General features: G+C 32.9%; 1 protein-coding gene across 1 annotated transcript in view; it reads left to right on the forward strand.

Moving 5' to 3' along the window:
- ADGRL3 (adhesion G protein-coupled receptor L3) overlaps positions 1–12,983 on the forward strand; it is an 866,124-nt gene extending 853,141 nt beyond the window's left edge. The window contains exon 26 of the mRNA XM_038556190.1: positions 4,820–12,983. Within this exon, the coding sequence (XP_038412118.1) occupies positions 4,820–5,619 (800 nt within the window). The 3' untranslated portion in view covers positions 5,620–12,983. The remainder of the gene's footprint in view (positions 1–4,819) is intronic.
- The last annotated feature ends 378 nt before the right edge of the window (positions 12,984–13,361 follow it).

A 13,361-nucleotide genomic window follows, 5' to 3' on the forward strand; every position in this document is an offset into this window, starting at 1 on the left:
ATCCCTATTTCCTTGTGGCACTCCATGAAGTGTACATGCATTTCACAACACAACAAATGTGGCTTGACAGAGCAATTTAGCAGACCTTATGAAGGCTTGGGTTTTTGTTTGTTTTGTTTTTTTATTAAGCTAATTGACAGATAATTGTGTCATTATAAATATTTTACAATGTGCTGACATATTAGCAAGTTTTCAGTAATGTTTAGTGAAGATTTACACCATGTCCGCAAATTAAACTGTTCTACGTTGTTCACTTTACAGGAAGAATTGTTAGAAAAATAGTAAAAATTGTTTTATTTAATGTTGTTATAAAACAAGTAAAAAGTTAGATAACCTCTTGTTCAGCTTTCTTAATTATTCAGTTATAACTTCTAATATCTTATGTAATGAAAAACTAACAATTATTAATCTCTATGTTTGCCCTAATTCAATATCTGCCTTCTTGTCTTATTTTCTTTTTACCAGTATCCTAAATTAGGGGATTTTTCTAAAATGGAACACTATCAAAGTGAAATTCTATCAATGCAAAATTTAAAATAATACCATATAGGTATAAGGTTTTATTCCTGTGAAATGTATTCCCAGATATTGCTCTTAAGATTATCAATAAATACACAAAGGATTCTTCTGAATGGATTAATTGGGTTTTTTTTTCAGTGAATTAAATAAAGTCTACTAAGTTTTCTTAAAAACAAAAGTAAATAATTTTATTAATGTTTTTCAGAGTCAGAAGTGAAATTGCTTAACTGTTTTATGTTTTAATATTTTTTAAGATGTTAAACTATGGTTTATGGTAGTGCTTAAAATAATTATTTTACCACTGACCAAAAATAAATCTTAGTGATTGTCATACTGCTACTAATCTTATGCTTTCAGATGAATGCACTTAATATTCTTACTGGCAAGGGGAAATCTTACATGAAATATAGGTGGCTCGGTATGTACTGGAGTGGTTTATGTTGAATTACCACTTGGTTCTGTTCTGTGGGTTCTCTAATTCAGTTGCACCAATGCCATCCAACCAAAGAAGCATTCAGATTTTAAGTATTCAGATTTAAAGTATCCGTATTTGTTTGCAATGTCTTTATTTAAATATGTAAAGATGTGTTTATAGAGTTACTGAAGCATATAGAGTTAGAAATAAAGATGAGTAACATACTTTTATTATATTGGATTCAGATTCTATCTGTCGACATATTTAAAACTTCATGCATAGTATGGCTGGACCATTATCTTCTTGTCAGTACTGGAGAATTCAATTTTTGTAAGATAAATCTCGCTATAGATTAACCTGTCAACAAGCCATAAAATAGAGAGGAAGTCATGATTTTACAAAATAATTTACATTTTAAAGTAATTTAATCCTCTCCTCAAACTTAAGACATAAGAAAGACATATCCTTAGGACAGGATATAATGAAGAATACATTAGAGTCAGTAAAAATACAAGATTATATTATAAAATATATAAATAAGGTATTCTGTTATGGCTTCAAAGCCTAAGGCTGATGTGAAGAGGGCATAGACGGTAGTGCACAGAGGAAATCTATGAGATTTTCTTTCTGATCTCAGTTCTGCCACTATTAGCAGGATGGGGTTAGGTAAGGCTCAGCCAGTCTCGGCTGTAGTTGCTTCATCTCAGAAAAGCAGGGGTTGAACTTCAGTCATCTCTCATGAGCTTTCCAGTTCTAAAATCCTGTCATTTAAGGAAGGAGCCATCCTGAGCTTACCAACGATTTCCTTCTGTTAGTATACTGGTTTGGCTCTTCAATTCAAATTATTTTTTCTAAAGTTATTTGGAAACTTTAAAAGAACTTTCCCTCCATCTTGAAATACTGTCGGTCTTTTCTTAGAAGCAAATCAACTTTTAAGGACAAAAACCATATCTCTAAAGCAACAGGTTGACTTATAACCAGTTGGAATCTCCTGAAATGAGCCAGCCCAGTGAGCTTCCTGGTTTTTATTTTTGTGATGATTTAACCGTCCTGTAAACAAAATCAGCAAGAGCCGTCCTTGATGACCTGATTAAAATATAAGTGTTTTTTTTAAAAATAATTTTGCTAGTATTGTTTTTTAAAGGATCGACTCTAAAAGTGTTTGATTGCAAATGATTGTGCAACAGTCCTGAAGAAAATCCGATATTGATGATGGTATTTTTCTTCCCTTCACGTTGTCTTGATACCGAATAATGGTTGGATTTAACCTTTTTCTTTCTCCATAGTTACTCAACTTTTGAATAAGAGTTCCAGAAATGACAATTCTGATCAGTATTATTCACAAATGATAAGAAGCATTTGTATAGGTACAGTGGGGGAAAGATAACCTTTTTTACATGAAGAGAAAAGATACATAAAGGAAAAAACACACAATTATGGAAACATGAAACTGTGGGTTTTTTCCTCTATATACAAGCTAAAGCTTTTATTTTTAATTTTACTGAAAAAATGTAAAGTTAAATAACATTCCTTAGAAGCAGGTATGTTCAGACATACATACACATAAATATATGCAATATTGAAATTTAGTTGTGGGAATCGCCATGGCTTGCCCTTGAATATTTACTCTCCTTGGTTGGTGTGATAATCTTAACTTTAAGACAAATGTGTTTTTTGTTTGACATGTATAAACTGTACAAACGCTTATTAAAGACTCATTTTATTAGCATGTGTTAAGGGGGGTTTCTTATTTTCTAACTAACATTTCAGTATTTTTAATTATGATAAACCATGTAACACGGACTCATGAATTTTGGGGGCAGTGGAAATTATTTCCTTTGACTCTTTTTTCTGCATATCATCAATTTGCTTTTTACTCATGTTTCTTCTACTGTCGCTGTAAGCTTACTTGTTGTTTTTTCTTTCCTTTTCTTCATGCTGTCGTTTAGAGCCCTACAGAGAGACAAGTATGGGAGTAAAGCTAAACATTGCATATCAAATGTAATTTTTTTTAGTTCACTTTTATTGCATCACATATAGATGATGTAGTTATTAAAAACAGTTCATCTCACAATTTAAAAACTAAAGAGCCTTTGAATCGACTTATATAAATTTATGTTAATAGAGATTAGACGCTTTTGTTGTCTGATTCTTTTATTGTGTCACATGATCAACATAGTTGTTAAGTCTCATGTAATGTTTGTGTGAGTTAAATTGTTTTTAAATTAAGCATTTATTTTTGCTAAGTAATGCATAAGCTTTTAATTTTTATTAGTACATTCCATCATACAAATGTATGTCACATGCAACATGTCCACTTTATTTTACTATGGCTGTTTCCAACCTATACCTAATGCATTGACAACAGAAATAATACACACGTTTCAATGCATCAGTCACTCAACCATAACCATCCAGCATACCATAGCGGCCTCCACAGCAGCAATCACCCATCACATATGGCCCTTTAAAGAGCATTTACTTTTATTTTTTCTTAACATTGTGGATTTGTCTACAAGATATCTTATAACATGAAAATAAATCGCTTCACCCTATGTCTGTGATGGCTGCTTTTTAATGAATATTTTATGCATTGCTGTTTTTGAAAAGCTATTACTTGAGTACAACGTATGCATCAGAAGTCCATATAAAATTGATATATTGGGGACACTTTATTTAATCCAGCAACAAACTAATTCAATTTGATAAGCATAACTGCATCACAGATATAGAATGAATGCTATATTTTCACAAGTTAGAAGTGTATTGAGAAGTTTATAGAATTCTTCAATTAATTGTTCTGTAAAGAAATATCCTTTCTTATTTATGAGTATTGGTTAAATGTTGTGTCCTATTTTCTTTTGTGGTTGCATTTGAACTGATTTTGGAACTATAGATTCTTGGATTTCTGTTTATTCAAGAGAATGCAAATACCTTGAAGAAGCATGTGGTTAAATTTTATTTCACTGCAGCTATTTCTTCCCAGAATAAAATGTTTAATCTCCTTTAAACTCAAAGTTTAATATGCACACAAAGTCATCACTCATTATGGCATGGAATCTTTAATACGGACACTATGTTTTTAGGAATCAGATCCCTGTGTCTTTACACATTCTTTTGTAGTATTCCCTCCTGACCCTAAACAATTACTAATGGGTTTATATGTAGAAAAAAAATTTAGAAAGTAAATCCAAATATATTTGTTTTGAAAGTTCCTATGTACAAATTATTTTGATGTGCCATTTACTTGACTAAGCATTATGTCATGACTACATCACTCTGACAAATTTAACATAATCCTTTTGTGGTTTTGTTTGTAGGAATTAATTTGAATCTTACAAAGTTATATATCAAATTGTTAGAAACTGCTTGATTTCTTGTACTTTTGACCAGCATATTCAAAGCACCACACATGAATTATGTTAATATTACACCTAGTCTAAAGCTAAGACATGTAAAATTAAAGGTAATGAATTACTGAATTGACTTTGATGTGTATATGAATGATAACACCAAAATTTTGTGTTATTTTTTTTCTAAGTTATAACCAAATATGCTTCAGATAAAATCAGGCAATGTTTGTGTATGTGGAAATTGCAAATTTATAGATTTTTTTAAATTATTATTTTCAAGATTTCTTTTAGATACTTTTCCACTTATAGGGTTTCTATCAATTGTCCAAGTGTATATATAGATATGTACATATAGATTTAATAGTATTTTCTGTTTATTTGCAAACATTTTATACTTAATTGAACATGCTAGCAATTTATACATACTTCATAGTCGAATGTTTTTGCTTTGTGTGTGTGTGTGTGTGTGTGTGTGTGTGTGTGCTCTGGCCAATTGGATGTAAATGTCATAGTGTTTTGTAATCTTTTTCAGAGGGGCTTCTGAACAATGCCAGGGATACAAGTGTCATGGATACTCTACCACTGAATGGTAACCATGGCAATAGTTACAGCATTGCCAGTGGTGAATACCTGAGCAACTGTGTGCAAATCATAGACCGTGGCTATAACCACAACGAGACCGCCCTAGAGAAAAAGATTCTGAAGGAACTCACTTCCAACTATATCCCGTCTTACCTGAACAACCACGAGCGCTCCAGTGAACAGAACAGGAATCTGATGAACAAGCTGGTGAATAACCTCGGCAGTGGGAGTGAAGACGATGCCATTGTCCTGGATGATGCCACCTCCTTTAACCATGAGGAGAGTTTGGGCCTGGAACTCATTCATGAGGAATCTGATGCTCCTTTGCTTCCCCCAAGAGTTTACTCTGCAGAGAACCACCAGCCACACCATTACACCAGAAGGCGGCTCCCCCAAGACCACAGTGAGAGCTTTTTCCCTTTGCTAACCAACGAGCACACAGAAGATCTCCAGTCACCCCACAGGGACTCTCTGTACACCAGCATGCCGGCACTGGCTGGTGTGCCTGCCGCAGAGAGCGTTACCACCAGCACCCAGACCGAACCCCCACCGGCCAAATGTGGTGATGCCGAAGATGTTTACTACAAAAGCATGCCAAACCTAGGCTCCAGAAACCACGTCCATCAGCTGCACACCTACTACCAGCTGGGTCGCGGTAGCAGTGATGGATTTATAGTTCCTCCAAACAAAGATGGGACCCCTCCAGAGGGCAGTGCAAAAGGACCAGCTCATTTGGTCACTAGTCTATAGAAGATGACACAGAAATTTAAACCAACAAAACTGCTAACACCTGGTTGACTGTTCTGAGTTGCTATAAGCAGTGGTAATAATGTGTGTACTCCTAAATCTTTATGCTGTTCTCGAAAGACAAACTCTGAGACTTTTTTTTTTTTTTTTTTTAAACTGGGATTTTTAGGTCAGCCCAGGGGAGAAAGATAACTGCTGAAATTCCCCTGTGCCCTCTCCTTTCCTGTCTTTCCCCCTCAGATGGAGACTTCATTATGTTAATGAACGAGATATGAAGAAAATGGCGCTCATTGTGGCCTTGTTGAATTCTGTTGTGTTTGTTCTAACATCTCTGATGCTCTGTTACTATCGTTACAAGGACCTGATTTTTAAAAGGCCAGAATGGTTGTTTGAAATTAGTAACAATGCTGCATCTAGATTGGAGTGCTGCACAAACAAACATAAAAACAAAGCAAAACTGTATCACATAGTGGTTTTTCGTCACTCACAACCTGAATTCACCACAGCCGGGATAGCTGTGGAATACAAAATAAAACAACAAAATTAATACTGAAATGGAGGGGAATTCTAGAATTATATGCTAAATGCATATTTTACGATTTGCTGTATTAACTGATGATAAAACTAATGGCAGAAAAAAATTGAACAATTTCTATGTAATGTACAGATACTAGCATTGCACATATAGTCAGCTTTCTGTTCCTCCAGAATTTGAGTCCTGTTAATGTAGTGGAAAAAAAGAGATATTTTCTTTTTCTTTCGTGCTGGTCTTGCAAGTTTGTCTACCAGTAAGAGAGCAAAGTTTCCTTCCTTTCTTCTTTCTTTTCTTCCTTCCTTCATTTTCTTTCCTTTTTTCTCTTTTTTCTTTCTCTTTTTTTCTTTCTTTCTTTCTTTCTTTCTTTCTTTCTTTCTTTCTTTCTGCTTTTTCTTATTGCTTTTTTCCTTTAAAACGTCACCTGGCAAAAAAATAAATAAATAAATAAATGAAACTATCACTTTATAAGAATCATTTTCTAGTAATACAAACAAATTATTTTTTACAAAAAAAATAAAATAAATAAAATTAGACTTCCTTCCCTCACTATATATCTTTATTCAGTCAGAGTATTTCCAGAAGCATTTTTGCAAATTAGAGCAGGACAAACTTTTATGTTTACAGCGCACATCTGTTGTAATGCAAAGCATATTTGGCAAGCAGTTTATCACCAAGACAGTAGCTATGATTCTAGAAGTCAAGAGGTGTCAATAGAACTAGTGGGGCTTCTGCATGTGGAAAAAAAAAAAAAAAAAAAAAAAACGATATCCCATAGGCGTTAAAGTGCTGAATGCTCAGTCTGATCCCCAAGTGGGCACCTGCACTACCAATTTTTAAAGGAAATTCACTCCCTTGTAGTAAGAAATGAAAGGTCAAGTTATTTTGAAGTGATTTTTTTTTTAAAAGACTCTTCTGTTTATTAACAGGAAAATTTATTTATTTGACAGGATTTTAAGTAATGTAGGAATACAAGAGGTAAATTAGCAGCACATATAATTTTTTTTTAAATTTATGATCCATTTTGTATGGTCTCAAAGTTGGATGACCTCATTACTAATATTTGTTGTAAAAGTGAAACTTGTTTGCCAACCAATAAACAACTGATTGAGATTTAGAAGATATTGTTTTGATGTATGTACTATATGATTAATTATTCTTTTCATTTTTCTCGTCTTTCTTCTGTTTTCCTTATATATACTTTGCCAATCCTCTATGGCCCAAAGGAGCTATGCGAAAGAAATCAAATCTGCCTAGATGGATAACCTAAGCACAAAATTATACCGTTTTTGCAGAGAGAGTAAACCAGGAAAATAGGATGGACACGTTTATGTTGGAAAAAAAAAGATATATTACTCACTGTTAAGCAGGTTAATATATGTTACTGTGTGCTTATTTTATAAAACAGCTGCAGTCACTATGCCTGCTATAAAAACCAGCTTCAATCAGAGATTTAAGTATTGAATTGGATGAGTGGGTGGGTCACGTATTTTCCTTCCTTGTAAGTTCCATCTTGATGGTAGAAATTTAAAGTCACTCAATTGGCTAAAAACTGCCAGAATAGTGGCAAAAAAGAATATCCATTTTATAAAGATAATAGAAGTTATTTATGCTAATTTTTCTTGTCCTCTATACGGAAAAAAAGCCCTTTCAAAGTAACTTTGCAGATCTCCAATTACTGAAGAAGCTTTACCAAGAGTGTCTGTCTAAGGATGGAATCCCTTCTAGAGCAAAGTCAGAATGAATTTGCCAAATTATAATTTCTCTTATACTATGTGATAGTCCGATGATTTGTTTTTTTCTTTTTTCTCCCAAAATCTAAACACCACCCATCTATAAATTAATTTCCTAAATTAAGATGAGAAGGAGTAGTTTACAGAATAGCCAGTAACCTATATATAGTTTAAAAATATAAGACAAAAAAAGATTTTCTATGCTGGGCCAGAGTACATCAAAACCTTAATATCACCTCAGAATATCTTATGCATCATTCCTTTTTGGTCACTTAACATAAGTATTTTTTAAGTATCTGGATTTTTTTTTTTTTTTAAGTTGCAGGAGACCCTCAAGCTTTACTGGTAATTAGGTTCTCACATACCACACTATGGCAATATTAGCACCTGACAGGTGGTTAGCCTATCTGTTGCATAGAGTACATCTGGCAATGAAAGAACCCTTTTTAGACAAGTTTAAGGTAACTTCAGAAACACAGATGTGATCTGTGGATTATGAGCACTTATGCTTGTTTTGCCAATTCAACAGAAATCTATGTGAAAGCAGCTCTGTCGGTAAGAAGCTAGTTTCACAGAACAATGGGGAAACTACCTCAACTCAGCTTGCTGATGCTGCCAATTCTGATTTTCTGATATTGCTACCTCCCTGCCCGTTATCTCTTACGTTTCATTACGTGGAAATTTGAAACAGGTAGCCTCCCCAGCTTTACATAGACCAAGCTGAGGAAAATCAATTGAACACAAACTGATGCAGAAGGCGATTTAGTACTGTCAGTTACTACCAAGCTCTTGAATCAAGATGAAAGGATGAGATTTTAAAATTTGAGTACATCAGAATTGTGCTTTTAGAAAGACTTAAGATCCCAAAGACTTTTACAGAAAGAGATTGTTCCCCCAAGTTTTATGCCACTATAATACAAACAAAACTGTAGATAAAGGAGTTAATTATGTATACATTTCAATAGAAATTTGTGTATATCTAACATGTATTGATTTAGTCCGTTCTACACTAGCAAGGGTTGAATTCCTGAGCTTGATTCTTTCCCCATGTATTTCCTTCTGTAGCTATTGAAAAATTAATAATTTTAAATTTTTTCTTGTTTTTTTTACCACCTTTGGTTGACTATGTTTCAGTACCCTGTGCCATTCATGACCTACTTATCTGCATATTTCTGATGTGTTTATCTGATTTTCTAGAGGTAAATTTTCATCAAACAGACGTACTGTACAAACATAGCACATAACTGATAGCTGCGAGTTAAAGTTATGCCAATGAGACAGACTCATTATTATTTCCTAGTAAAATAATATTTTTATAATATTTTACTCTTAAACTTCTTTTTTTATTTTTGAGGTCTATTTCTATGGTACTTTATCAGGACATTAGCTAACAAACCTCATGTTTAGCTGATTCACAGACTATTGGATTGTTGCACAGCCCATGTTCCTAATTGATATTTATGGAGAAATCTACATTTTGTGAGGGAGAAATAGGTTTAACTTCCATTAAGTTTTTTGAGTATCCCTCTAGTTCCACTCTATCAAAGTTAAAAATACCATAGTTGAATAATAAATTGCTATGCTAGAATAATCATAATGACAAAAAAGCTCTTGTGTGAGAACAATTACTTTGAAATAAAAATAATCAGGAAACTGCATTAATCAAATGATGATGATGGAAATACCCTTAACTTCCTGTCCAACAAATTCACAAAGACTCTAAATTAAAGTGTGGTTTATGATATGTATTTTTAAAATTCCCATTAACCTAAAAGTGTCAACATATTGATAAAAGATCTTTAAAATTTAGTGTTTTAAACTTAGTTGGTATGATGAAACTTTTCATGGTAATGGAGATAAACATATAAGAGAATTGGTAATATTCACATAGAACCTGTAGACTTAGTTTTACGCAATATCTTCAGCTTTTTCCCCACACATGTTCAGATTGATTGACTGGTTTGATTACTTTAAAAAATGACATTAAAAAGGTTAGATTGACTTTCTGCATCATAGAGACCAACAGGGAAAAGAAAAATAGTTTCTGGGTTGTCCAAGATCAACTCCAATCTCATCAATAATCATCTCCTATTAGTGAAAGAATAATCTATCTTTAGTTATTCATTTGTACTGTACCAAAGTGCTACCGCTTGAGATGTTTTTGGAACAAACAAAACACTATAGAACTACTGTGAATGTCAATTCAGATTTAGAGAGAGAGAGAGAGATAAATAAACCCAAACCCTAATTCGATTTTGAGCAATTCTAAAAATATTGACATGAATATATTTTCTTCTCTAACAAAAGTATCTGAGATAAATAACGATTGTACAATCTTCCTAGTATATTGTAGTACCAAGGTATTAAGATTTAATTAGTTCATGATTATAACTTACCGCATAAATACTTGCTATGCATTTCTAAAAATACTTTAAATATTTCTTATGTTAGATTTCTGTGCATTAATAAATTAGGAACATGGAAGCATAAGAGTGAAGCAGAAACATTACAAAATATCTTATAGAAGCATTTTTGTGCAAGTGAATTAATTCAACGTGGAGAGATTCTTTGAGATCATAAAATAGATTTAATGGATCCCAACCATAAATTCATTTTTGAAATCACCAAATCCATCATTTTTAAGCCATCTGAAAAATATTGATAAATATCTGAATTTTCACTTCTAATTAAAAAGTGTTGGTAGCTGCTTCTTTCCTGCCTAGGCCAGAAGAGGAATCTTTCCTATTTGTTAAATATCCTGTTTACTTCTACTTACCCCTTTGTTTTAAAAGTGAAATAAATCTTTAAATTTCACCTATTCACATACTTACCATACTTTGATTCCTTTTATTTACAGCTGCAGAGGAAATAACTTTGTGACTTTTGCAATGAAACAGGTAGTTATTATGGTTTTGCCTATTTTCATTCTTAATAAAGTTGTTGCTATACCCTCTTTCAAAAACTGAAAAGTCAGCACGTCTCTAACATTTAGGACCTTTAAGTTATTATTCAGATGTCTTCATTTCAACTATGTTTTGATGTTTCTTTCTCTCTCATAGTAATACGTGACACAAATTTTTCTCATTTACTTTGTGTCCCATTAGAGTATTTCAAAGGTAAATGCAAACTATGATGTTTAAGAAGGCATGTGAAAGGCGAACTTTGACTTTATATGAAGAAGTCAAGGAAGACTATATGAGGAAAAAAAGCTTCCATTTGGATAACCAGATCTTTTCAATCACAATATGAACAGAAGAAGGGCAGAACCAAATTGGCAGACTTCTGGTGAGGTAGCAGGACCTAAATTAGAATTACAAAGAAAAAAATTCCAGGAAAAAATAATGAAATCGTTCAGCGTGATAAAAATCTTAGTGTACCAAATGCTACTGATGTGTTCAAATAAAATTGAAGTATACCATATTATAATTTTATTCTGCTAATTCCACAGGGAACTCTAAACACTTTCCACACCAGATATTTCTTGTCTAGCCACACCTTGTCTCAAGGAAACATGAATATTTTATAAATATTTCTGAAATACAAGTATTTTTGCCTCAAGTCACTTTCACTCTCTAATCTGCTTACTCTATTGTATGCCAACACAGTTAATGCTACTAGTAGCTTTGTACCTTTTAGAGCTTTATTATGGATCTTTCTAATAAACATTAAATTAATATTAAATTGGAATTATGTACATTGTGCAAGATAATTCATAACCAAGCAAGATTCATATTACAGGATAATCTATTATATCTATGAATATTACATTGAGACTGAACAAATAATTACACAGCTAAAAATATTACTCTCAAGGCCTCTCTCTCTTCAATTATTGTAGTCAATTCGTTAAATTCTGCTGACAGTTGTATGACCTGTTATCAAAGTACTCCATAATCCAAATGTGTCTAAAAGTATTCCCAATGCTTCTTTCATTCTAGAATGCTAAAGTTTGAAAGAAGAGGAAAGGAAAGCCGACTTCTAAGGATCTAATTTAGATTAACATTGCCATTCAGAATGAATAATTTTGAAATGAGAATGTTCCACTCTGTGAACTAAGGTTATTAAAGATTTACAGTTAGTCCAATATTGGAGGATTTTAAATTTTAAAAGAGTTAAGTTTTTCTCAATGGCCCAAGACTGCAGAATTTCACACTACATTGGCAAGGAAATGTGTTGAAATTCCATACCTTAAGTAACTTTTTAAAGGTTACAAATTCCCTGATTTTTCTGAAGGTAAAACTGGCAAAATGATCCTGGCTTCAAAATGAAATGGCTTGGTTGACTTCGAAAATGTTTGGCAAAAATTATGAATGTCATCAACTCTTTAACAGTAGGTAGAGGTCTTTGTGGGGGAACTCAGGATACAGTGACTAGAACACAGTGTCTTCTTATGCTGACCACTGCCGAGTCTTCTGGAGCATTTTCAATGCCTTGAATTTCAAGTTGTCACAATGTCTTATGTTTTGAATAACATCATGAATCAAGAAAGATGAGGAAAAAACATTTAAAGTTGGTTTTCATGCCTCATTTCAGAATAAAGATTTCCTTTACCATCCTAAGTAATAAAAGATGATATGTCTTGAAACAGCTGTAGACAATCAGAATGTGTTCATTTATAAACAAGTCTTTTTTGTATATTCTAGCACTAATCTTTGCCTATGAACTACAAAATCAATACCCATAGAGTCAGCTTGATTTCCTTTCACTGGGCTTCTGTGAATGCATTTGGAAGTAGAAGGATAATCCGGGAAGTTTTTCCATACTGTTTTCCCACTTGCCAAACATTAAATCTAATTCAAGATAAATCTTTTAAAAAAAAGTTTGTTTTTAAAAATAAGTAAGTGACTTCTCATTGATAGGAACAATTTCTTTTTTTTTTTTTTTAGGAACAGGAATATAGCTATCACAGGCTCTGTTCTCTTACCATTCTCATATAGTTACAGGTGGAATTAATCTCATCATATACACCTACCAGATTTATCTATTGGATTTTTTTGCCCTTGTACAATCTTTCCAGACTTTTTTTTTTCATAAATGCTCTGTACAATCACATGTAAAATCATGAGCTACAAACCTCAATAAAAAATGTCAGTAAACAATAAGTGATGTAGTCACTGTTATTATATGGGAGTACCAAAACTTTGGTTTTGGGACAGTATTTCAAACTACAGGATAATTGAAACAGACTTCTAATATATTTCCTGGCTATCCCCACACCCTGCATACATTAAAAGCAAAATTCCAGCACGTTTTACCTTTTAATGTTTTCAGAGAACTGCCACCTAAGGTATCTATAAGGTGATTTGCTTGTTCCAGAAGGATAGGAAGTTAAAATAAGAATTTACTGTTTGCCCTTCAAGTTTGCCCATACTGAGATATCATCAAATGTAGTTATATCTGTCGCCTAATCTTATTTCTCCTCATCTCAAACTGGGGGACTGGTGGGTCAGAATTATGATGGTCAGTCATCGGTGAACTTC

The sequence above is a fragment of the Canis lupus genome, chromosome 13 (assembly GCF_011100685.1).
Source record: "Canis lupus familiaris isolate Mischka breed German Shepherd chromosome 13, alternate assembly UU_Cfam_GSD_1.0, whole genome shotgun sequence".
NCBI lineage: Eukaryota > Metazoa > Chordata > Mammalia > Carnivora > Canidae > Canis > Canis lupus.